The 25,019-nt window shown below is 44.2% G+C and overlaps 1 protein-coding gene and 1 pseudogene across 1 annotated transcript; one reads left to right on the forward strand and one right to left on the reverse strand.

Moving 5' to 3' along the window:
* Positions 1–14,185: 14,185 nt before the first annotated feature.
* LOC101516380 (pre-mRNA-splicing factor SPF27-like) lies at positions 14,186–15,002 on the reverse strand. The gene has a single exon (XM_036495088.2). The coding sequence runs from the start codon at positions 14,996–14,998 to the stop codon at positions 14,321–14,323; it is 678 nt and encodes a 225-aa protein (XP_036350981.2). The 5' UTR covers positions 14,999–15,002; the 3' UTR covers positions 14,186–14,320.
* Positions 15,003–22,924: 7,922 nt separating this feature from the next.
* On the forward strand, positions 22,925–24,501 carry LOC131480775 (parafibromin-like; annotated as a pseudogene).
* Positions 24,502–25,019: the final 518 nt, after the last annotated feature.

The following is a 25,019-nucleotide window of genomic DNA, read 5'->3' on the forward strand; positions in this document are numbered from 1 at the left end:
AAATCTTGAAGTACTAATTATGATCTAGTAATTCTACTTCCAGGGATGGGCACTACAAACACACTTATCTATGAATACAGGATAATCTCCAGACTATATGATATAAAAATCAAAGTTCAGAATTGTCTAGAATGCACAATCCTTTGTGCAAAGAACTATGCACACCACTTGTTTATAAATGCTAGATAACAGGGTGAAAAGTGGGTAAAAGACTTTGATCCTATTTCTAAGGGTAAATGGATGTGGATATGTGAAAGCTATAGGACTGAAATTATTTTGCAAAGTACTTAAATTTCAGTTTTTGATGAATGTGAGAAATCACTTTCATCATCCTTGAATCTAGACTTCACAACTGAATGGAGCAGAATGGACAATGGCAATTCTAAGATAGCAGACACCTGCAACTGCCATGAGAATTGTGCCTAACAAATCTAGCTGTTAAATGCCTAGAATATAGCCAGTGATTTCAAGAGACCAGCCTAAACTATCCAGCAGTTAACCAACCATCAGTGAGGTCAGTGAAGGCCAGAACTGCCCAGAAGAATCATGAACCATTTTCAAGATTTTGTGGAGTCAGCCTGTGGATGGAAGAGCTCTACACATACGCCATCCACAGTCTCTGTTTAAAAAAAAAAACCTGCTGAAATTGTTTACCCAGTAATCTGCTGGTATGAACATGTGAACTTCAATCTAGGTGAAGAAATTACATGAAAAGTAGAGGGAATTGAGAAGTGTGGATGGTGTAATTGTGCCTTTACCCTATTTGCCTCTGAAGCATAAGCAGAAAGATGAATGTGGCATTTTGATTACTGCATTAACATACAATATATTATAATTTAGTATCTGTATTTGACATGAATTATATACAAATTCAAGTCTTATCAACAAAAGCAGCAACCAGGATTTGAGCCCAGAATTCTATTCTTAACTCATTACATCTTTAGATTGGTGGTTTGTAAATTAATGGCTCTCATTTCATACATTAAGAACCCAGCGTCAAACATGTTAGCATTGTTCCCAAATGCCTCCTACTGCTCTTGAAAGAGGGAAGGATTTGAATCCCAAATAACTCAGGAAGTCTCAGACAAGAAACTGGAAAATTACCAACTTTCCCATCTTCTGCCTGCCAGTTGTCTTCCAATTAGTTTGAAGCTCAACAGAACTTGGAAAACTTTCAGCTGGCATCTGTTCTATGTTTAAATCTCTCAAATCTATCTTATCTCATTCCACAGTTCAGGCCTTCAGCTCTCATTTGCACTATTACAACAACTCTAGACAATGCTGGAGGCAGAGAGACCCGATCTGTCACAGTGGATGTTTGCTGGTATGTGGTTCTGGTTGCATCCCACAGCCATTTTTATCCATCTCATGGCTCTGAGTCACTGGGATGATCAGGTACATGAGTATTTCCATCTGGTATTTCCAATGATTGCAGCACCCTCCCCTTAAGCATCCATTCATTATCAATCGCAACATGAATCTCTAAGTGAAGTTGACCATTAACCTTCTCTGTCAGCCCTGCCATAGAGGTGACCCTGCATTTACCTAGAGTGTTTCTTTGTCAATTCCCCTTTGTCCGGAGTTCCTCTGCATCCTGAGGATACAAGGTATTATCCTAGTACAATCAATTATACCTGTGGACAATCAGAAGAATAACAAAAAAAATTTTTGAGTATAATTGTCTATTTATGAAAAAACTTACAAATGTTCATCTGCCAAGGAAAATTTCCATGATATTTGAGAACCATTCTTACATAAAAAAATAAACAAGTTGAAAATGCTTGATAAATACTGTGTAGACTTTCCAAGTTTACTCAAGAAATTTATTCATCGTACCAATAATCTTTCGGGTTAACTATGCCAGTATACAATAAAAAGTGGCTGACAGGGCATCATGGAAATTTTATGCCTACTGGTATCAGTTAGGGTTTAAATCTGGCCTTAAACAAACTTATGCCCTCTGGATTTCAATTTGCTTGAATTAAAGGGCTACTACTTTGATAGAAAGAACTTATAAAATGGTATAAAAGTACATACATTAGCCCGGCATTGAAACAGAAGCTGAAGAGTAGGCACAATTGAATTTTCATTGCCTGGAAAAGGTTGCCAAAATTATATGATGTTCATATTATTTAATTATACACAGTATTGGAAAATTATTATACTATGTAAACTGGATTGGAAATCTGTCCGAGGGCTACTAAGCGAAGAAACAACATGATGAACAGCCCTAAGTGATGGCCCTATGAAGTATTTAAGGAAAATAGAAGTACCTATTCACAAATGGTTTGCCTGAATAAGAAAAGATGCTGAAGGGAACACTACCATAGCCAGTCTGGTGTTTGAAGTAAGGTGAGATGACATTCGACGAACTGAAGAATTTCAGGACAGCAATTTTGACTGAATTTGTTATGCACAGTTTTTTAGGTAACCTTTATGTTTACGTGAAATCGGAGGCTTCTGATAACATCTACAGAAGATTCTACCCCTCATGGAAAAGGAAACAGGTAGTTTCTATCAGGAAGACAGAATAGATACCCCTTACATTTTAGCTTTTAGCAGAACTGAAGATAAATATTGCTCAACTATATAGCTAAACCAGTTAGACTCTTGGCCAATTATTTTTTAAAGGCCAATGACACTAGATCAAGAAAGCTTTCAGGTGTTTCATCCAAAGGATAAGGCAACCAAAAGCAGCAGCAAACAGAAGGGCTAGATACATGACCTCACACAAGTTCAAGATACTTTTGGTATTCTAGAAATAAATGTTATCAGAGCTTCTAGCCAAATTATTTTTGAATTTTTATCTTGGAACCCTTTTATGCTGTTAAAACCAAGGCACAACCAGCTTTATTTTGCTTTTTATTTTTTATGATGCAGTTCCATATACACATCAGTTTCCCCTTCCACCACTGCTTTCCACAGTCCTCTCCCATACTTCAGTAGTAGAGTGCAACAGTCACAAGTCCATCATTCTGCTATTTAAGTGTAATATGACATTGTAGATATAATTAATGTCAGAAAGTCTAGCAATCCTATTGTCAAGATAGATTTAACAATTTCAACTTGAGTCTTCCTTTATTAGGAAGTGGATGCATACTGCACTGTATCTTCACTTCCTATATGCTCATCTCTATTATACAGTTCCTCTAGGAACTCTCTCTCTCTGTACACACACGCACACACACACCCCTTTGTCTATATCTCCCGTGTGTGTGTGTGAGGGAGTGGTATCTGTGTGTGTCTCTTTGCCTTTCACATAAATTGAAAAAATTTTCCAAAGAGCAAGCGGAAATCTATCTGAAGCACTGCAGATCTGCCTAAAGGTGAGGAAGAGCTGCTATGTGCCCATAGTGCAGGCAGTTGGCTGACCCAGGAATGAAATGATGAGGTGGGAGACTTAAAACCTGAGAAGACTCAGAAAGTTGCAGATGGTGCCACCTAGGGGTCAGAGTTTGTAAGAGCTGAAAGATGAGTCCGGCTGAGCTGTTCAGAAAAGAGGAAAATTTCAGGCCCAACATGCTGAAGACACAGAACCAGAAGTCCAGTACGTTCTTCTGAAAGACAAAATACCTTCCAAAAGCACCTGGCAGATAATCCAGGTGAGAACTTCAGCAACATCTTACTCTGACCTCGCTCAGGAAATGCATACAGGAACTATGTTGTGCCTATGCAAGGTAAGCATTATAATGGAATGCTTTGTACTTTCCGATTGGAAAACCATCAAGGCCCTACTGGATTGCAATGTTCCACAAGGATGGCCTGATGGGAGCTACATATAAGCTGAGTAAAGTATGTCTCAACCAGAAAAAATTAATCAATGGGCAAATGAAGGCATCTGTACTGAATTCATACAGTAGAATTAGGATCTGAAGGCTTAAGGGCAATTTAGCTAGAAAGAGTTGACATCCAGCCCTAGATGCTCCTAACAGGAGTCATCTCTCTCCACAAGACTTTCAGACTTTGCTAAACTCAAAACTAAGACCAGAGATACAAACTGCAGAAATATTGCTTTTGCTTCAACAATGGTATTTAAAATGTTAGATTAATTGCCAAAATTTAAACTTCAAGAGACAATCACATTACAATGTGGATTTCAGTTCAGAACTAACCTGTAGGGCCTGGTGCTATGGGTCAGTTGGCTGATCCTCCCCCTGCCGGCACCAGGATCCCATGTAGACACTAGGCATCTTCTATGTGTCTCCTGGTTCACTCCCCAAGTGGCCATAATGACTGGGGCTGAGCCAATCTGAAATCAGGAGCCAGGAACTTCTTCCAGGTCTCCAACTCAGCTGCGGGGCTCCATCTGGGCCTGGCATGACGGCATAGCAGTTTAAGTGCTCGCCATGAACACACCATGATCCCATATCGGCGCGCTAGTTCTAAGCCTAGTGGTCCCACTCCCAACAGGAGTGGGCGTGCCTTTTAGCCAATCAGTGTCATGACTGTGAAGGGACTATCTGGAAACGCCTTCTACCCTCCCTTTCCAGAAGCCTTGATAAACCTTGAACTCGTGATGAATGGACAGGACATTCCTCACCAGCTTGTCTCTGGTGATTCCTTGACCCAAGACCACCACTGCATCACACTTGGTGAACTCTGGGCCTAGCTGGCGGACTTCAACCCCGAGAACTGATACCACAAACAGGGATACCAAGACACCAAGGACTTTCGGGTGAGACCCTGATCAATTTCATCTCAGCAGTGTCCTGGATACCTTTGCCTCATCTACTATTTCAGACCCCGATAGACCTCATCTCAACAGTGTGCGGGATAACTCAGCCTCAGCAGCGTGCTGGTGACCCCGTGTCCTGGTTTTTAGGATTCCTCGGACATTCCCCCAGACTAGTCGCTATCATTCCTGTGGAACCCCTGAAACCCTGCTCCCTGCATTCTATCCTTGTATATAAAGAAATTTCTCCGTTTAGATAAGTCTGTGGTAGAAAAATTCCACTCCTCTTTTCAGATCTCCTAAGCCAAGTATCTTTTTCCTTTCAATACGTTGCTTCACTATGCTATGGGTCTAATGACTTCAAAAGATTCAGAATCTGAAACCTGAAACTTTACCACCTTGAAGACTGATTCCTCTGATCACAGCAGAGTGACTTTAAACCCCTTTTGGGCTTAGGGGGAAGTGCAAGTGAGTCCCATTCGGGATGGAAGGAAAGTGAGATGCTGTCCGCTTGCAATTTAGCCAAACAGGAGCATGCCACAGCTGTGAAAATCAATGTACCAGCTGCCCTCCGGCTGTTCTTGTTAACCTGGCTTCTACCTCAGCTGGTGGAGAACTCAGGGGATACAGCTCATGGCTAGCAGTGGGCAACTGTTGCTGCTATTACCATCGGCTTCAAGCCCTACTCCTGCATTATGCTATGCAACACCACCCACTACTCCAAGTCTATTATCTGAGCTCCACTTGCTGCTATTCGCATTACTTTGGGTCTCCTGGAAATGGCACTGAGCTCAGAGCCAATGTTTAGTCATCTGTTCAGAAATCCGTTTATCCTCTTCCCTTAACTTGCTGGTTCTCCTGGAGAGCAGGTTACCATATAAAGCCACATTAATGGGCCTTCTGCTCCCACGCTTACTACTCTTCCTCCGGGCCTGTGGCAAAGTGAGCCACAGAGGCAGCCTTTGGGATGTCAGCCAAGGGGATGCTCAATTCTATCCCCAAATCCTTAGTGGACTGAGCTAGAAATTTGTAGCAGAAGCAAATACTGACAGTTTTAAGATAATGTCCATGAGAAGATAATTAGGCTTTTTGGTCTAACAAGCTAGCCATCCCATTAATAAGGTCTAGAGATAAAACTGTGCAGCCTGGAGCATCAGAGAGAGAGAAACAGAGAAAGAGAGAGAGAGAGAGGTGAAGAAAGGAGTTGGAAAGACCACATTAATTACATAACATTGTCAAGTGAAAACTATCAAATAAAAGCACTAGAAAACATTTACCAAAGATCTGAAGTCTGCTACCAATTTGAAACAAGAGCACAGGTTTACAATTAACCCACAGTGTATGTTAGCAAAAGCAGTGAGATCAATGGTAAATATTTAGAAAACACTATAGGTATTTTTTTAAGGACAATGATCAATTACATTATACATAAATCATACAAGATGTATTCCTCTCAAACCTTTACAACTTCCCACCCCTTCTTCAACAAGTCTCAACCTGGAAATACTCTGTAAAACAAGTTATAAGAGCATATAGGTTTATCTCATGCTTTGGAATAATGTAACAGTGGGTTAGAACAAAGCCGTACCAGATTATATTTATATATAAGTGTTCAATCAAGTTACAGAACAAGTTTTGCAAGTAACAGTTTTTTTTTCCTTTTCCCTCTTTTTTAAAACAATTGTTAATTCGCTTATATCATACCCCACCCATATCAGGGTGTGGTGGGGGGAGGAAGAGCTAGAGAGCATTTAGGTCCTGAGGGTAGCTGGGTCGACTAAAGTCAGAAGAGACAAGGAAAGCAGAGGGTTAAAATGGAGAAAAGGAAGGTTTAAACATAGGAAATGTCTGTCTCCTTGCCATTGCAAAGTGGAAGTTATCTAGCATGGATAAATCAGACCCAAATTGAATCTTAGATACCAGGAGGCAGAGCAAACAGAGAGCTTCAAACAGAGGGGGATGGAAGGGAGAGAAGAGGCCAGGATGACATAGTGGTAGGGTGGGTGGGTGAGGGCTGAGGTCTCGGGTGGGGGAGGACAAGAGGGGAGTTTGTTAGCAGGCTAGGAATATCAAACAGAGGCCAGAGACATAGGGGAAGCATGTGGCACCAGAACCCTGAAAGAGAGCTCTGGGGTCTCCTAATTCATGACTAGAAAGATATAGAAAGAAGAGAGAGCTGAGAGCAGAGGGTTCAAACAGAGGATGGGACCTCTCCCCATTTTTCTGAATGCATGCAATAGCTGATTAGATCTCAGAGCATATCTGATCCAGAGAACCATTAAGTGGCCACGTGGAAGAGCTCATTAGGGGATACTGAGGCCAATCCACATTATAAAGGCATATATCATGTTTTAGGTAAAACCCATCTAAAGGGTTTCTAAATTTGCTAGGAGACAGCCCAAGAGGTTGGTGGGGGTGATTGGTGATGGAAAAGTACCTCCCATGGTTAACAGGTTCAGGCCCAATTGCAACCAAGGAAGCTGGACTGATACACGGAGAAATGAAAGCGTCCCCTAGTTTTTTTTCGTGTCAGAAAACCAATGAAATAGCTCTGGTGGAAGATCGTCACCTCCTACAAAAGGGATGAGCCAGATCCCAAAAATGACATCTGTGTCACAAATTCTCATTTCAGAGCACAGGAGGCCCTCATTTGTGGAGTCAGATCTGCACAAAGGCCAAGGGATGAGCAAGTGGAAGTCCGAGGAACCTGATCCACATGTCCTGCTGGGATGAACAGAAATGCTCCGAGTCTCTTTATTCTTAATTTCCAGGTGAAAATATCATGTAACACTTAGGGAATGAAGCATAACAACATTTTCAGATCAGCCCCACCTAACTCAAGGTCATTGCCGGGCGTGATGGATTGCTGGAACAAGGGATCATCCTCCCGTTTGTAACATCACTCCCTAGCCGGCTCAGAAACAGCCACAGCCTTCAGATTTCAGCTCTGGTCCTCCACTGGCATCCAGTGGTGAGGAGTGGGAAGATGGAAATACCAGCTCAAGCCCAGCAGCACAGGAAACCCAAGCACTGGCCCAGGAAGGTGGAGCTTAACACCAGCTTGGGGCAGGTTGCATGGCTCCCAAGAAAGCCCACAGTGAGGAGTGGAAGAAATGTGGCTACAAGCCCAGTGTCAGCTGAGTCTGCAAGGATGGAGGTTTCCAATTCTAAGCAGGAAGATAGTGCCATTCATGATCAGCTGCCAGGGGCAAGCTGTCTTCTCTTAGGTATCATGTTAAGTCAGGCACCAAATCGGGGCCAAGGATTCATTCAAGTGGAACCCACTGTTTTATAATCAAATTAGCATTTCCAATAGTCTTGACAACTAGTGGCAGTTTTGCTCACCCAGCCTCCTTTCTGGGGCCCTGAGTCCCAGGTCTGCGTCCTTCCATTTGCTTTCTTTGCACGGTCTAAGCTTTCTGCCTCCCACCTCCTGCAAAGTAAAAATGACCCCACAGATTTGCTGGGCTTCCACAAAGGAGATAATCCAGGTCCAGAGGTCACTCCCTCCTGACACAGAATGACAGGTGTCCCTGAGAAACAATTACAGTGCCCAGAGAGACAGAGAACTTTATTTTGCTTCACCTTTTGCCTGACGCTGGATATCACAGTATGTGTTGCCTCAGTTACAATGTACAGACTCCGTTTCTAGGAGCAGCTTGAAAGAACTTCATCTTAGGGCCCACGCGGTGGCTCATCAAGCGAATCCTTAGCCTGCAGTGCCAGCATCCGACATGGCACTACACGGGACACCTGGAAGCAGTTCCTGACTCCTGGCTTCTGATTGGCTCAGCTCTGACCGTACAGCCATTTGGAGAGTACACCAGCAAGTGGAGGGACCCTTGCCCCCTCTCTTTCTCACCTCTCTCTGTATATCTGCCTCCCTCTCAAATAAAACTGAATAAAAATTTTTTTAATAATACTCTTCTGGGAATATCCAGGAAAATTTTTAAAATAAAAACACCTCTCCACATTCACGAAAATATCGTATACTGACAATTTTCACTGAAGTCAATGAGAGTTGAAAAAACCCCTCAGCAATGTGGGTGTAAATTGAGGTTTACAAGATTCGCTGAGACACAGTTAATCTCTCCTGGGTTCAAGTCTTCAATGCTATGTTTCCCCTACTTATCAACAGCACCATTTGTACAAACCTCATTCATGTTCCCTTTGACTACCCAGTACTGCCCTAGTATTAATGAAAGAGGATATTCGGTTTTCTAAGTCCAGTGTGGAGAGATTAGGTAATGAATGCTGAGTCCCTTGGGAGCTCCACCTGGGCTCACTAAGGTGAGTAGATGGTGCACACCCAGGTGCAGAGCAAGTGAGTCACCGCCAGGTGGCGTGGGGTGGTTCCACTTTCTAGACTGGTCAGTGATGCCTGATGATTCTGGCCACTTCCAACTCCCAGTGACTGAGTAGAAGGGGTCTCAAAGTGCCCTTGAAGTCTTTCTTGTCACCATCAGAAGAATGAGGAAGCTACCTTTTCTAGCAAAAACTAAACTTCCAAGGAATATTAAAATTGCGGAAGTCTCCTACTTCTTTTTGGGCCCTTTCCATTGTCCTCTGTGTGCTCTGGCTGCAGGCTCTTGGGTCCCTCAGAAACAGAACTGCCACCTCGGTGTGGCCTCTAACAAGATGATTCCACCAGCTTAAAGGGAAATGCTTGTGTAACTTTGGGAAAAACATGGCCAGCCTCTGGGGTTGGTTTTCTGACAGCACTAAAGTCAACATAATGAAACAACAGAAATGCTACTTTGTGTCCTGCTTTGCAGTGTGCATGTGGTACCTGCTGATATGGCAAGAAGGGATCCTGACTGGTCCTGACCATTTTTTAAAAAATTCTGATTGATGGGCCCGGCGGCGTGGCCTAGCGGCTAAAGTCCTCACCTTGAACACGCGCAGGATCCCATATTGGCGCCGGTTCTAATCCCGGCAGCTCCACTATCCATCCAGCTCCCTGCTTGTGGCCTGGGAAAGCAGTTGAGGACGGCCCAGAGCACTGGGACCCTGCACCCGTGTGGGAGACCTGGAAGAGGTTCCAGGTTCCCAGCTTCGGATTGGCGCAGCACCGGCCGTTGCGGCTCACTTGGGGAGTGAATCATCGGACGGAAGATCTTCCTCTCTGTCTCTCCTCCTCTCTGTATATCTGACTTTGTAATGAAAATAAATAAATCTTAAAAAAAATAAACAAACTAAAGGACCATGCCTTGGTTTTTTTTTTTTTAAATTCTGATTGTTAGTTGTTTAAAAAGATGTTAGACTTCTAGTTCTTATGATATTACGATATTATTGTGCGCAGCTAATTCCTGCAGCCTGGTTCTTTACCGTGAGCTGAAAACACCAAACCCAACGAGATATCTTAGGAGGTTTATTCCAGCGGGAAGGAACCGGGTGGAGGGGAGGGGAAAAGGAGGAGGGGAAGAGGCCTGAAGAAGAGGGGGAGGAAGAGCAAAGAAGAGGGAGCAGAGAGAGAGCCGCACCTGGGGGGGCCTTTTTGTCTGCCAAGTGTGGGGGGTGGGGATTGGGAGGGATCGAGGGCAGGCCCCAGGGGATTGGCAACTGCAGGTGAATGCCTAGGGATGATTGGTGAGTGGGCGGGGTTGGGGGAGGGGCTGGAAGATTGGGGGTGGCATTCTCAGGTGGAATGCCAGGTTACATATGATTGGTGGATGGCTAGACTGGAGCGAATTTCATGAGCTGTGAGGAAGAAGAAATGGCGCTGGGTCCAGGGTGGCATATTTGAATAACTCCCTACACTGATGACCTTTACATAGTTGATTATGGCTCAAAAGGTCAAGGGCTACAGGAAAGTGAGTAAGGCCCTTGTTTCCACATTCCTTTCTTCCTTCTTGTATCTGGGGGAAGGGGAGAGACAAAGGGAGAAGCCCACACCCACCCTCTCAACAATCCCAGGACCCCATGTGAGCCATGCTGTGAGGACACTGCTCAAGTGGCTTCAATAGTTCAACTGCTCTGAATTGCTGTCAACCTTGCCATTCCAAGCACAATGAAATCTCTTTAGAATCCACTGGCAGGCAGAATCCATCTTAGGACCTCCACTTGCCCAGAGTTTCACTGCCAACACTTGGCTGGGATAATTGATCCAGTTGTTCTGTACTCTGTTCTAGTAGCAGGTATTCTAAGTAGGCTCCAATGTACTACCATATCCTTCATGTGCACCTGGATATGCTGTCCACTTCTCCATCTGAGCCACTGAAGAGGCTTAGCTTTCACACGTGGACTCCATGGTCAGACCATGGAATGTGCAAATCTCTTGCTGGTTGGGGTTCTAAGTTCAGTTTGATTGGGGTGAACCCCAGAGAAACTTTGAGATGATTCCAGACCAGATTCTTGTGTGTGCTTGCCAGTATGGGGTCTGGCAGATCGTTGCCCCAATCAGCTGCTACATATACTGCTGGTTGCAATTGCTGGGTCAGTTCCATTTCCAGCCCTGTCTTTTACACAAACCAATGGATTTTGGTGCCCAGCCTGATCCTGCCCACCACACGTTTGGCCCTCACACAAACCAGTGGGAGCTACAGCCTAGTCAGAGCAACCTGCAATAACCCTCACCAAGCCAGAACCCTCTGCCCTAGTTCCCATGCTTGCCAGTATGTACAGCAGAGTGGTCCAGTCTGTCCCACATCCCATTCAGTTCTCACATATCAATGGGCATTGAAGCCTAGTTCAACCCTGGTGCCACGGTGTGCAGACCACCTAAAGTACAGGACTTGCTCACTGCCATGTCAGCAGTGGCCATGGCCAGTGCCGCAAGCAGTGATTCTGACCTGGTACTTCCAGCAGCTGCCACACAGCTGGAAGCTCCCTCCAGCCAAGCCCCATGCCCTGCCCATTTTTGAGATGGAAATACTGCCAAGTGAATCCAAGGTAAGCATGTGTGTCACTATGTTATTTTATAGGTTATTTTATTCACACAAGCACTCATTGGTTCATTTCAGAGAAAGGGGAGGGGGGCCCCCACCTACTGATTCAGTGCACAAGTGCCCACAAGTGGCAGGCCTGGCCCGTGTTGAATGTGGAACTGGAACTCCAGGCAGCAAGGACCAAAGTACTTGAGCCAGCTCTGCTGCCTCCTAGGCAGATTTGTGGTGTAGTTTTCCTTCAGCTTCCTGAACAGAGCCACTGGGACACTCTACTGCTGCAGCGGCACGTCACAGGGCTCCAAGTCCATCTCTTCATCTTCACCCAGCTGAATCTTCTCAGGGTTGTCCTGCTTGGCCATCTCAGCCAGCTCCTCACAGTCACCATTGCTCCCCACAAAAAAGATTTTGCTCTGGGCTCATGGTGGCTGGTCCTGCTCAACCTGGGTCGCCAGCTGCTCGGCCCTCTGTTCCAGCAGCCTCATGTTGTCCATGCAGTTCTGCCCTAGGGCCAGGTCAGACACGGTGCCAGTAGCACTACTCAACACCTTGAGCATGTGGGAGGCCATGAAGTTGACCTGCATGTTGTAGGTGGCCTGAACACTGCAACGGACCCGCAGCATCTCGTGGATTGTGTCCTCGTTGCCGTGACATGCCTTGAACTCCTTCCAAGTTGTTCAGAAGGCACTGGTTTTCCTTGGGTCACAGATCTGCAAGCGGAAGTTGTAGATGGCACGGGCCTGGTCAGTCTCTCCAAGCTTGCACCCCATCTCCGTGAACTGCAGGCACATCTCCCGGGTGTGCTCATCTGACAGCACCTCGATGGCCTTCTGGTAGATCCTGCGGGTATGTGTGACCCTGCAGATCTCGGCTGCCCTCGTGATGCAGAGTTGGAACTTGTTGTAATGCTGTGAGGACTCCACAGCGAGGATGGCGCACTCATACACGGCCATGGTGTCCCGGGCCAGGCCCCCCTTCTTCTTCAGCTGTGCACACAGCAGGTCCAGGGTCTTGCAGTATTTGGGAGAGCAGCCGTCCAGTGCCTGTTCAAACAGGTCCTGGGCCACCTCCAGGTTATTGCCCCAGTAGCTAGTGATGAACTTGGCCAGGTAGGTGCTCCAGATGTCAGACATGTTGGGCCACTCAAACAGCGAAATGCCATGCTCATAGGCCTTGAAGCTGTCCTCAAAGTACTTGTTCTCCTCCATGAACTTGGCATAGTGGATATCCGTGAGGGGCTGGTGATTCTCAGGTCTAGAATGCAGTCATACTCCACCTTCTTGGACTGGGAGGTGCCGAGGCTCTCCTGCAGGTCAGTAAGCATCGACCACAGTTTCAGGGACATGTGCACATGTCTTTGCATGGGCTCTGAGCTGTCGAAGTAGTCAGCTGGGCAGGCGGGCAGTGCCGTGGCCTTTTTAATAGCTGCAGTGCCTCCTCATAGTTCTCGTGCCACAGCTCCAGCACCCCACACTGGCACCCCACAGTTACCAGGTAGTCCATCTGCTTGAAGTTCACCTTTGTGGCCTTCTCCAGGATGACACGGGCATCGTCCAGCTGCCCATTGTCTTCATAAAACTTGGCAAATGCAACCCACAGCATGTGGGTCTTGCCCGTGGCATGGAAGGGGTCCACTGTCTGCACTGCCTCCATGTATGTCTTGATGATCTTGCCAGGATGACCTTCATGCAAAGCCACACATTTGTGCCACTTGTATACGTTATGCGGGTTCTGGCGGAGTAGGATGCTGTTGAGTAGCAGGGGATGCCTGCTGATGAGCTGCTCGATGCTGGTCAGGCGCAGCTCCAGATCCATGTCCTCATCCTCCTTCTCATGCCCTCTCTCTAAGGCCGTCTCCATCTTGGCGGAGATCACACTCTCCTCAAACTGGGCGTAGCTGTCAAAAATCTGTGTGAAGTCTCTCACAGTCATCATGGTCCAGATGGCCTCCTCGTACATTTCCTGAGCCTTCTCAATGTGGCCGCTGCAGATGTAGTAGTCAGCCAAAGAGCACCAGAGCTTGCTCAGGTGGTTGGTGAAGTGGGTGAGGCCCCAGCAGATGATGGTGTGCATGTGGAGGGAATGCACCTTGTCTGGGTTTTGCAGCATGAGGTCACACAGCTCAAACCACAGCTGGTACTTGGATTTGCTGGCCTTGGACACAAAGCATTGGTCATTGACCATGGTTGCCATGCACTGTGCTGCCTCGTCCAGCTGGTCACTGCCCTTGAGACAGTCAATATATTCCTCAGCGTTCTCAGGATTCACCTTGAGGAAGCACTAGTAGACTCAAATGGCTGTCTCGGGCAGAGGGTGTGAACCCAGGAAATGCAGGTACAGGAGCCAGATGTGGCAGTGCTGCTTGATGGGCAGGGCCCACAGGGCGTGGTCGAAGGTGTGGCGAGTACCCGTGATACTGCCCTTGTCCATCAGGAGCTGGCAGTAATCCAGCCACAGCCAGGGTATCTTGTGCATGAACCCAAAAGCCCTGTGGTGACAGTTGTTGACATCCCCGTAGGCGGGGTCTTCCACACAGCGGTGCTACACCTGGGCCCTCCTCTCCTTTAGGTAGTGTGACCAGAGTTTGTAGCTGTCAGGCAGCACATTGAGCACATTTTTTTTTTTTCACGGTTTCTGAAATTTTTAATCATCATGAATAGTTTCTGTGACAAGTAGTTGTGCTTCATAGTTCAGAGAACGTTCAGATGCCTGACACCGTATGAAAGCCCAGCTTTTTGCCTTTCTACCCACCAAATTAGTCTTTTCAGAAGTCTTGCCGGATGTTTTCTGTGTTTGCCTCTCCATGCTGTTGCTTAATTCGATAGATTTCATTTTTTAGTTGCACAATAGTCCGTTCAATTTCATAATTCTTACTGACCAGGGATACCCAACTGGACTCCATTTCTCTTAATTTGGATCCAGCTGTGAGTTGCGTGTTCTTTCGCTGCCAGTTGAAATCCTGAATGTGTTTCCTTAACTTCTGAAGCTCTTTCTGTGCATGTTCAATCATATGAACTAGATTTTCATTATACACTTTCCAGGCATTACATCCATGCTGTGACATTAGTTCCAGATTCTCAATCCGAACTGCCTGGTGCTCTAACTGGGCCATAGAATTGTTTACACAGTCTTGCCACGCAGTAATGTCATTTTTCTGACCCGAGGATGGGGCTGGAAGCTCATATCGTTTCATACTGAGCAGTTCAATGGGTTGTCGAGCAGCCAGCCTTTCAAATTCATTTCTCATTATGTCAGTTTCAAAGGCAGAATAGTCCGGCTCCATGAGGTAGGTCAGGTAGTTTTTGGTGGGTCGGTATCTGCGGCTTTCCTCCTCCACCAGGGCTGCAGCTGCTTCCCGCACACCGGGCGCTTCATAGCCTTGGTCAAAATAGGGCAGCGCGTCCACCACCACCTCCCCAGCCACCAGACCAGTGCCTACCATGTGGTTGCGCCTAGGTTTGGGCGTCCCTGGTTTGAACTCGATGTAGTGGAGCCAGGATTTGATGCAGTACTTGTTTTGCGTGATCTGCTTCTCAAAGGGAAGATCCTCTTCTGATGCCGATTTCCCCAGTTGCTGCATCTTGGGGCTTTAAGTCTGCCAACAGGTCCCAAGGTCAACGGTCCTTATGCAATGGTGTTCTTCAATCGAGGAACCACCAGAGACAAGCTGGTGAGAAATGTCTTGTCTATTCAGCACAAGTTCAAGGTTTATAAAGGCTGATGGGAAGGGAGGGTAGGAGGGCGTTTTCAGATAGTCCCTTCACTCAATAATGACAATGTGATTGGCTAAAAGGCATACCTAATCCTCTTGAACGAACAATCTGACAGAGGTCATGGTTACTATCAGGGTTGGAAGTTAAGCCATTGGGCAGATAAGCTCTAGGTCCTGCCCACCACATAACTGGCCAGGATCAGGGGGTGACTTGACTATATGTTCAGGTAATGATAGGAAATGGTGCTTGCTTTATCCATTTTCATTTCTAGACCACTGCTTGATAGCATCTTCTGCTGACACATTCATGCCACTAATCTGAAGGCATAGTGGCCCCTTGTCTACTTTGGTAATGTCAATCTCAGAACAAGGAACATTGAGGCTTTCAAAGGAACTCAGTGAAATTGGATGCTACTTGGGTCACAAACTGTATGTACTTTAGAACAACTCAGATGATTTCCTTAAGTATCCTGGAATTCTGCTTCATAGAACCTCCACCCTCTTTGAGAGAGGGAGAGACAGAGAGCAAGAGAAAGAGAGACAGAGAGACGGGGGTGGAGGAAAATTCTTTCATATTCTTTTTTTTTTTTTAAAGATTTATTTATTTTTATTGGAAAGGCTGGTGTAGAGAGAGGAGAGACAGAAAGGAAGATCTTCTGTCCAATGATTCACTCCCAAAGTGACCGATCTGGCCAGTGCTGCGCCGATCTGAAGCCAGGAGCCAGAAACTTCTTTCTGGGTCTCCCACGTGGGTGCAGGGTACCAATTGTCTGGGCCATCCTCGACTGCTTTCCCAGGCCACAGGCAGGAAGCTGGATGGGAAGTGGAGCTGTCGGTAATAGAATTGGTGCCCATGTAGGATCCTGGCGCGTTGAAGGCGAGGACCTTAAACCACAATGGTTCCTGCCAGGCGACCCAGCTGCCCAACCTCCTCCCAGAACACTATTTCCTTCCCTTTCTCCTCCAGACCTCCGTGCGGCTACCACTTCCTGGGAGCGTCAGGACTTCTTGCTGGTTCCACACTGTCCACCCTTCCGAAAGAGCTCCTTCTGTGCAGGCTCTTGCAGTCCCAGCTGAGCAGGCCTCCTGTTTGCCCTTGGCAGTTAAAGTGCACAGCAGGTGAGACGTTAGTGTGAATCATCTTAAGCTCAGGGTGAGAGTGAATTTGTGCTGATTCCGTTTTCTGATAATGTATACTAATTCCCAGTGCATACATTCAGTGGAATTTAAATTGGAATTCTGTACATGCTGTCATTTTATTAAATTTTCATGATGGGACATCTCAATGTCATGTAATTGTATCAAATTTCAATGATAATTATCAATTAAACCAAGCCTGCCAGCTGGCTCTCATGTGGAGTGATAGCTGAAAACCTGTGGTTAGAGATACTGTCTCCTGGTCATCTGTTCCAGGTAATACAGTAAAAAAGAAATGTTTCCCAAACACTCAAAAAACATTACATATTGCAAGATGTTTTTCATTTTGCATGAGAGTTGCTTGCTAACTGCTTGCAACACTGTGAGGAAGATGAAAAAACAAAAACAAAAACAAAATCAGACTCAGTTTATCGGAAGGTTGCAGTCCAAAAAAGTAAATAGGACAAACGTATAAAGTGCTCATTCTTGAAATATGTAAATGACAAAAAATGAAACAGCTAAAAGGCATTATTCATTTATGTATTTATTCCACAAACAATTATTGGACTCTTACTGCATGCCAGGCCATCATTGTTGCTAATGAGTTCAGAATAAACAAAACCAGAGAGACTTCTTGTGGACAAGGGGTCATTGGTATGATGGGGAGACACAGAGATGCTATATAGTTATACTCTCATCCACATTAGTGATGGAGGAAAGTGCTATAAAGGAAAGGAAAGATAAGCACAATGACTGAGAGCAGACTTTTCCCAAAAGCAGCTGGGGAAGAAGAGGAGGCCCAAATAGGCAGTGGAACTTGGTGAAGAATGGGAGGAAGGCATGGGAGTTGCTTGGATTCTCACTTGTCAAAATCATCGCAAACATTTGTCAAATGAAACATCGGAAAATTTTAAAATTAACATGAGGATTATAAAGTAAAATTATAAGGCAGCTTAACACATACATCAAGATAGAAAGATTCTTGACAAAATGTTGTTAAGTCTTGCCTGGCAAAACTTAAAATGATAATACATCAAGACAATATATTTTATAACCCTTAAATGGAAGGTTAGTTCATCTTCTAATACCTATCTAATCAATAAAAATATTATCATAACAAATTGGCAAATAAAAATTACAATTTTTATAATTATAATTTTACTTTGTATGTTGCTTTTATCATTTTTCGCATTTGAGGTATCATAATAAAATATGTAAAATAAATAAACAAATAAACAAATAAATAAATAAATAAAAATTAACATGAGGCACCTTCAAGATATTCCTGGACAATGCATATTAAGAAAAAACTATGCACAGATTTCAAAATGGTTCGGCACCAACATCAGCTTATCTTACATTCTGTTTTTCCAAGAACTTTTCTGAAGATGGGCTTGTGCATAAGTTTTGAGTTTGACGGGGGTTATGATTAGTACATTAGAGCTCAAATGCTCTCAGAGCCACACATTTCCCATTTTGTTGATCTTGGGAATAAACGTCACTCAACCACTGACATGTAATTTTAGATCATTTGCAAGAGGCAGTGATGTACAAAAGCAAAGTAACATGTGAACTGGGGAAAATCCTACTTTCCATTATGGAGAGCCAGAAAAGATCTCAATATGAGTAAGTACTCCATAAAGTATGAACTGTTTATAGCTATGTAAAATGTTTACTCAAATTTATTGAGTGGTTTGTTGATTAGATTAATAAAATAAAACGTTTTTATAATGGGAACAAGAAAAACAATTTTTAAAGGAAATCTATGCAAAATATGAGGGTGAACATACATGTTCATTAAGGCACATGTGAGGGGCTCATCCATATATCACCCTTTCAATGTGTTTCCTGAATGTTCTCTGAATATATATCTGGAGATCTTCTAAAGTTATTGAATTTTGTTTTAAAAAGAGCCTTTTATTTTTTGTTTAATGTGTACTATTGGACACTTAACAATTTCAGTGCAATATTTCAATATACATATGTAGCATAAACTGATCAAGACAGGCGAGTGGTTTTGCATTTCCTCATTTGCATTTATGATTTTTCAACCCAAGACAGTTTACATTATAAAAGAACTCCTTAAGAGTAGAATGCATAATATCCTCAATAGTGGGATTTTATTTTGATTTTAAAAATTTACTTATGGGGCCTGGCACAATAGGCTAACGGCTAAAGTCCTTGCCTTGAATGCGCCGGCATACCATATGGGCACCGGTTCTAATGCCAGCAGCTCTGCTTCCCATCCAGCTCCTTGCTTGTGGCCTAGGAAGCAGGACAGCCCAAAGTCTTGGGACCCTGAACTCACATGGGAGACTCAGAAGGGGCTCCGGGGTCTTGGCTTCAGATCAGCTTGCGGCTGCTTACTGAATAAACCATCCCACGGAAGATCTTTCCCTCGGTCTCTCCTCCCTTCTATATATCTGACTTTGCTATAACAATAAATAAAATTTTAATAAAATAAGATTTATTTATTTGAAATGCAAAGCCACAAAGGGAAAGAGAATAAAGAGAGAGAGAGAGAGAGAGAGAGAGAGAGAGAGAGAGAGAGAGCGCTCCCATCTCTGATAGTCATTTATTCCTCAAATGCCTGCAACAGCTGGTGTTGGCTTGGGGCTAAATCCAGGATCAAAGAACTGAATTTGGGTCTCCTTTGTGGGTAGCAGGAATCCAATCACTTGAGCCAGCTATGCTACCTCCTAGTATCTATTAGCAATAGGGTCTCAGGGACTGAGATAGGTATGAACCCAGGCACGGGGATGAAGGTGTCTAATCATGAGATCAAGTATGCACCCCAACAGTGAGTTTTTAAGCACAGTGGTCCAGCATGTGGATCACTTTCCAGGCAGCCTTTAGAGTTTGGGTATCGGTCTAGTAATCAGAAGTAAGATTGGTTTTGGTGCAGAGTGGCAGAATGGATGACTACTCCAAGAAAATTCAGACAGGAATATTTACAACTAGAATGTACATTGTAAGGCATGCAGACATCTGTTGAGACCTACTACAAAGCACCATCCACAGTAGTATTGAGTATACAATAAAATGGAGCCATACACATAAAATGGAGTCATACACATAAAATGGCTAATAATCAATATTTAGAAGATATAGCCACAGCATACAGATACTATATGCACAAAAACTGCTACTTTCTGTGGACCATCTGCCTCATGCTGCCTCTGTATGCTATCAAAACCAAGCCGAGCCCTCAGCATACCATTGTGTGAAGGAGGCCAACTTTCAGTTAACGTTTTCTTGCTATTGTAGAAAAGGCAGTGGTTCCATTAGGAGCTAGGCTTTTCTTGGTGTAGGGCATGTTTCCTGCTAACACAGCTTCCATGCTATTCTCTGGGTGCTCTTGCAGTGCTCAGTATACATAGAAAGAAGGCTGTTATTTATGGACTGTGGTCACAGGCAAAGTGTACTTATATTAATGCCAATATCTATTGGTCAAGCAATTCCTCTCCACACCAGGCATCTTCAGACTCCATTCAGATGCTCAATAAAGGGGAAGTCTTCACTGCAGACACTTCAACTTTGAACTTCCCTTCTTGAGGCTCTGTGTCAACAGGAATGTACAGATGATTCTCTAGTAGACTGCATGGTGACAGGATCCAAGAGGACATCATCAAAAGCACTTCCATCCCTTCAACCTGTTACTGAGTTATTTCACTCAACCTTATTACCAGGCTAACTTACGATTCAAATAAAGATGTTGCAGTATTATTACGTTAAAAGTGAGAAAAAACATGAAGAGAGCTAATGTGGTCTACTTGAGTATGTCCTCATACCCTGGATCCATGGCAGCTGCCCCTGTGAGCAGCCTGCATTGTTTGAACACCTTGTGCAAACGTGATTTTCATAGACTTCAGATGAAGGTTTTGGTCTCACCCGTGAAGCATGGAGACTCAGGCCAGCTGTCCTTAGCCAAAACGAATGTATGGGTAGCTCAGGAGGAGTATCAGCTGTGACTCCTAGATCACCTTCAATGAGAGGAGACCCCATTTCGTTTCTTGTGTTTCTCTAAGTGCAGGCAGGTAGGATGTGGAATTCTTTGTTCCATGGGCCTCAGGACAGACTGGGCCAATATGGGACAACTCCAGACACCACTAGAATTTCGTAACTTTCCATGTGCCATTTCCAACAATATTTCAGCATATCTGGGCTATTAAGGTAGCCCTATGTGAGGCTCCCTATGCAGGGTTGTGGCCAATTAGACATCATTTATCTTGCCAGATCACTCACATAGCCCAAGCCCCTTCCTACTCAACATCTCTTTCCTTTGAAGTCTGGCCCACACTAGGGTCTGCTTCCTCTTGTAGCTTCCTGTAGCTCTCTGCTCAGTTTTCCTCAGATGCCTTTTCCCCCTTCTCTAAATTCTAGAACAGCTAACTAGTCCCATAATTTGCAGACACAGCCAACCATATGGAATCTGTAATAACTGTTTAAGGCTGAGCTCTAGAATTCCCTTGTCAGGTGGCTTTTCTAAATGCTTAGGGTTTTCCAAGGCAACACATAGTCAAGGATGACTGTCTTACCAGAGGGTAGGCAGGTCTGACTTATTTCATACGACGACTTTACCTCATCTTGATTGGACGGGCTTCTCTCACTCCTCAAATTTTACTCACCGCCCTATTTTTGCTTGTGACTCACTTGTAGCTTCCATTCCTGTCCTCCCTCGTGCTGTCACACACCACTGACTTCTGTCCTCTTGATCTAGGATTGACTCACGAGGCTCCTGCATGTAGCTATCTACTAGGCGGCTGTATGCCAACTTGCAACATGGTGACTGCCATTTGAACATTGTGACATTCACCTGATAGTCTGCTACAAGTCACCAGTTAAAGGTGCCTACTATCTAGCTTACGCAGTTGACTTAAGTCCAAACATGGTGGCTAACCTCTCTGAACAATGCTTCTTTAATTAAGACCCTAGATTCATAGATATCAAGTGGGGATATTAACTGGGAAGACAACATGGACATGAAATTCTACGATGGTCTTGCCATGGATTTCTCCAAGTGTGTTACGGAAACAACCTTTCTACTCCATTTTAAGTCATGTATTCTAAAATAAATTCTCAGTCTCAACATTATGTTACAAAAGATCAGCTTCCTAAAATCTTTGGTGATGTTCCAATGCATTGTCACCATCAGGAACCTTCAACAAGAAAGGCTAAACATAATACCATTGCCTAAGATTAAATGGAAATTCTTTGGCTTGCCAACAAAAGTCAGATGCAACAACTCCAAGTATAACTGGCTGAAGAGGTTATGTCTTACCAACAGCAGCTTTCCATTTCTTTACTTTCCATGGACCCATTCTCAGTGCTGTATAGTATCCCCTGCCCCCAGTCACACTCCGGACTCAAGTTTCTAAGATTCTTTTTTCATGACCAGGTCTACATCAGTTTTTCTAGAATCTTCTCTGGAAATCAGGTTAGCAACTTCTATGAGAAGCCTGCTTTGGCTTTAGTGGCTTGTCCACTCCCCTTGTCTACTTATTCACTTACATTCTGTAGGTAGGTAAATAGGATAGAGAATAAACTATTGCCATCTTGACCCATGGCTGGGAATGACGGGGACGACAAAGTAGAAAAGATTACTGGCAATCCCCCCCCCCCATAAAAGCAAAGGCTTTTAATTAGAAAGTGGAGGAATTACCTGACATCTTCAATCTAGAAGCCTTTTAAAAAATATATTATTATATGATATTTTTATAATTGATTTCTCACCAACAGGGTTCTCACTAAAGATGCAAATGGGAAATGAAGAAGTCAAGTTATGCCTGTTTGCAGATGACACAATTGTATCTATGGGAGAACCAAAAGACCCAGACATTGGAGATCATGAGTTTGACAAGAGGACAGAATACAAGATCCTCGAAGATAAATGGATGGGCTTATTATGCACAAACAACCCATGGTTGAGAACAAACTTCTAAGAACAGTCCCATTCAAGACAGGGAGAACCACCTTAAATACATTGGAATAAAACCTAAACAAGGATGTGGAATATCCAATCATTATTCAACGTTTAAAGACACACTAAAAGATGGAGAAGTGTACCATGCTCCAGGATCAGTAGAATCAACATGAAAATGTCCCTGTTACCAGAAGTCATATACAGATTGAATGTGATCCCACTCAAAATCCACTAACTCGGCTTGGCGTGGGTGTGGGAAGAAAAGTATTCTACACTCCTGAGAGTGAAGTGAGGGTAAGTGCAGCTGTGGGAAATTGCCCCAGGCCTCTCTCTGCCTGCTACCTGGTAGGCAGGACCTGGAGCTTATCTGCCCTGAGGCATACCTACCATCCCTGTAGAGGGACTGTGACCTCTGACATGATTGGAAGGTCAACAGCATTAGGTGTGCCTTTTAGTCAATCACAGTGTCCTTATTGGGTGAAGGGACTATCTGGAAACGCCCTCCTACCCTACCTTTCTGTAAGCCTTTATAAACCTTAAACTTGTGATGAATAGCTAGGACATTTCTGACCAATGGTGAGGGAGAGCTGGGGAAGATGGCAGAAGTTCTCAGCATCTTGAGACAGTACAACATCCAAAAGAAGGAGATCATGGTAAGGAGGACAAAATCATCTTTGGGGAGTTCTCCTGGCCAAAGAACATCAAGACCAACTATGCAGTGTGGGGGACTGAGAAGACCAGCCGAGAGAGTACTACACGCTGGAATGCATCCTGTTCCAGCTGAATAACGTGCACCTTTCTCATCCCGCTTATGTCTACCATGCAGCTGCTGAAAATATTCCTGTGGTTAAAACACCGGACCACAAATATGTGCTTGGCTGTCTCAACGGGGAGGCATCAATGTGTGCAAGTGTTGATAGAAGCCTCCCCCTGGAGATGGGGCTTCAGCGATCTATTCAAGTCAAAAGAGCTGCAGATGAAGTTCTAGCAGAAGCCAAGAAACCACGCATAGAGAATGAAGAATGCGTACGTCTTGATAAAGAGAGACTGGCTGCTCGCTTGGAGAGCCATAAAGAAGGGGTCATACATACTGAACAGATTAGGTCTTTGTCTGAAGACATGACGGTGGAAAAAATTGCTGCGATCAAAGCCAAAATTATGGCCAAGAAACGCTCTACTATCAAGACTGGCCTAGACGATGCTATCACTGCCCTTAAGCAGAGGAGTTTTGTAGATGCTGAAGTAGATGTGACCCGAGATATTGTCAGCAGGGAGAGAGTATGGAGGACACCCAACATGATCTTACAGAGCACAGGAAAGAATTTTTCAAATGATATTTTTGCAATTCTTCAGTCTGTGGAAGACTAAGAAGGGCTGGCACCTGAACGGTGACCAGCTCCAAATGTAGCCTCATTGGATACCACATTGCGTTTGAAACAGCCTATCACGCCCCCCTACAACAGATATGATGAGGAGAGGTTCAAAGGAGAAGAAACGGAAGGCTTCAAAATCGACACTAGGAGCACCTCCCACGGTATGCCACTGCAGCTGTTAGCGGAGGGTGCACCTGCCCGCAAGACTCAGACACCTGCAGCACAGCCAGTACCAAGACCAGTTTCATAAGCAAGACTTCCTCGAATCAGAAGATTCTCAAACTCCCATTATCATATTTCCTGCAGCTACCACTTCTTTAATAACCATGCTGAATGTAAAAGACCTTCTACTGGATTTAAAATTTGTCTCATCAGATGAAAAAAAGAAACAGGGTTGCCAATGAGCAAATGAAACTCGAATTCAGAGAAGAGAAGAGCAAACGCAACCAGGTGGCACTGCAAGGAGTGTCACAGTACCTTATAAAGTACTAGATCAGCCCCTTAAACTTATGCCTCAAGATTGGGACTGGGTTGTGACAGTGTTTGTGCAAGGTCCCACTTGGCAGTTGAAAGGGTGGCCATGGCTTTTGCCTGATCACCAGTTGACATATTTGCCAAAATTAAAGCCTTCTATCTCAAGTATGATGAAGTTCGTCTAGATCCAAATGTTCAGAAATGGGATGTAACAGTGCTAGAACTCAGCTACCATAAACGTCATTTGGATAGACCAGTTTTCTTGACGTTTTCTTGACACACTGGATAGATACATGGTGAGGCATAAATCTCACTTGAGATTCTGAATTACTTGGTTTCCTCTTTTTCTGGAAACTTGGATTAAGAAACACGGATATATGTTGACACAAAGACTGAGACTCAAGCTTTATGAATTTATCAGGAATCTGACAAATGAAGAAGCTCACACATCTATCTTTCTATAGACTTTGTTTGATGCTTTGTGCTTCAAAAGGATAGATGTCGCTTCTCATCCAGAGAAGCAAACTTTTGGCTTCTAGCTATTTTGTAAATATTAGCCTTCTAGTCTGTAGTTGAAATTGTGTATTTTGATAGAAGTTTTTTCCTCATTGGTTATATTAGCATTACTTAAGACTTGTTTCTTTAGAAAGTAGATGCCAGATATAAATGTTGCATATTTAGAGGTTATAATAAAGCTTTCAAAGCCATCTTGCTTCTGATATCTTTATTATTATTATTTTTCTTTGAAGAGTAGCTATCTGAGTGGAGCTAAGTCTCTGGTATGTTCCTTCTTCCTCTTCTTCTTCCTTTTTCTTAATTGGAAGGCAGATATACAGAGAGCTGA

The sequence above is a fragment of the Ochotona princeps genome, chromosome 7 (genome assembly GCF_030435755.1).
Source record: "Ochotona princeps isolate mOchPri1 chromosome 7, mOchPri1.hap1, whole genome shotgun sequence".
In the NCBI taxonomy this organism is placed as follows: Eukaryota; Metazoa; Chordata; class Mammalia; order Lagomorpha; family Ochotonidae; genus Ochotona; species Ochotona princeps.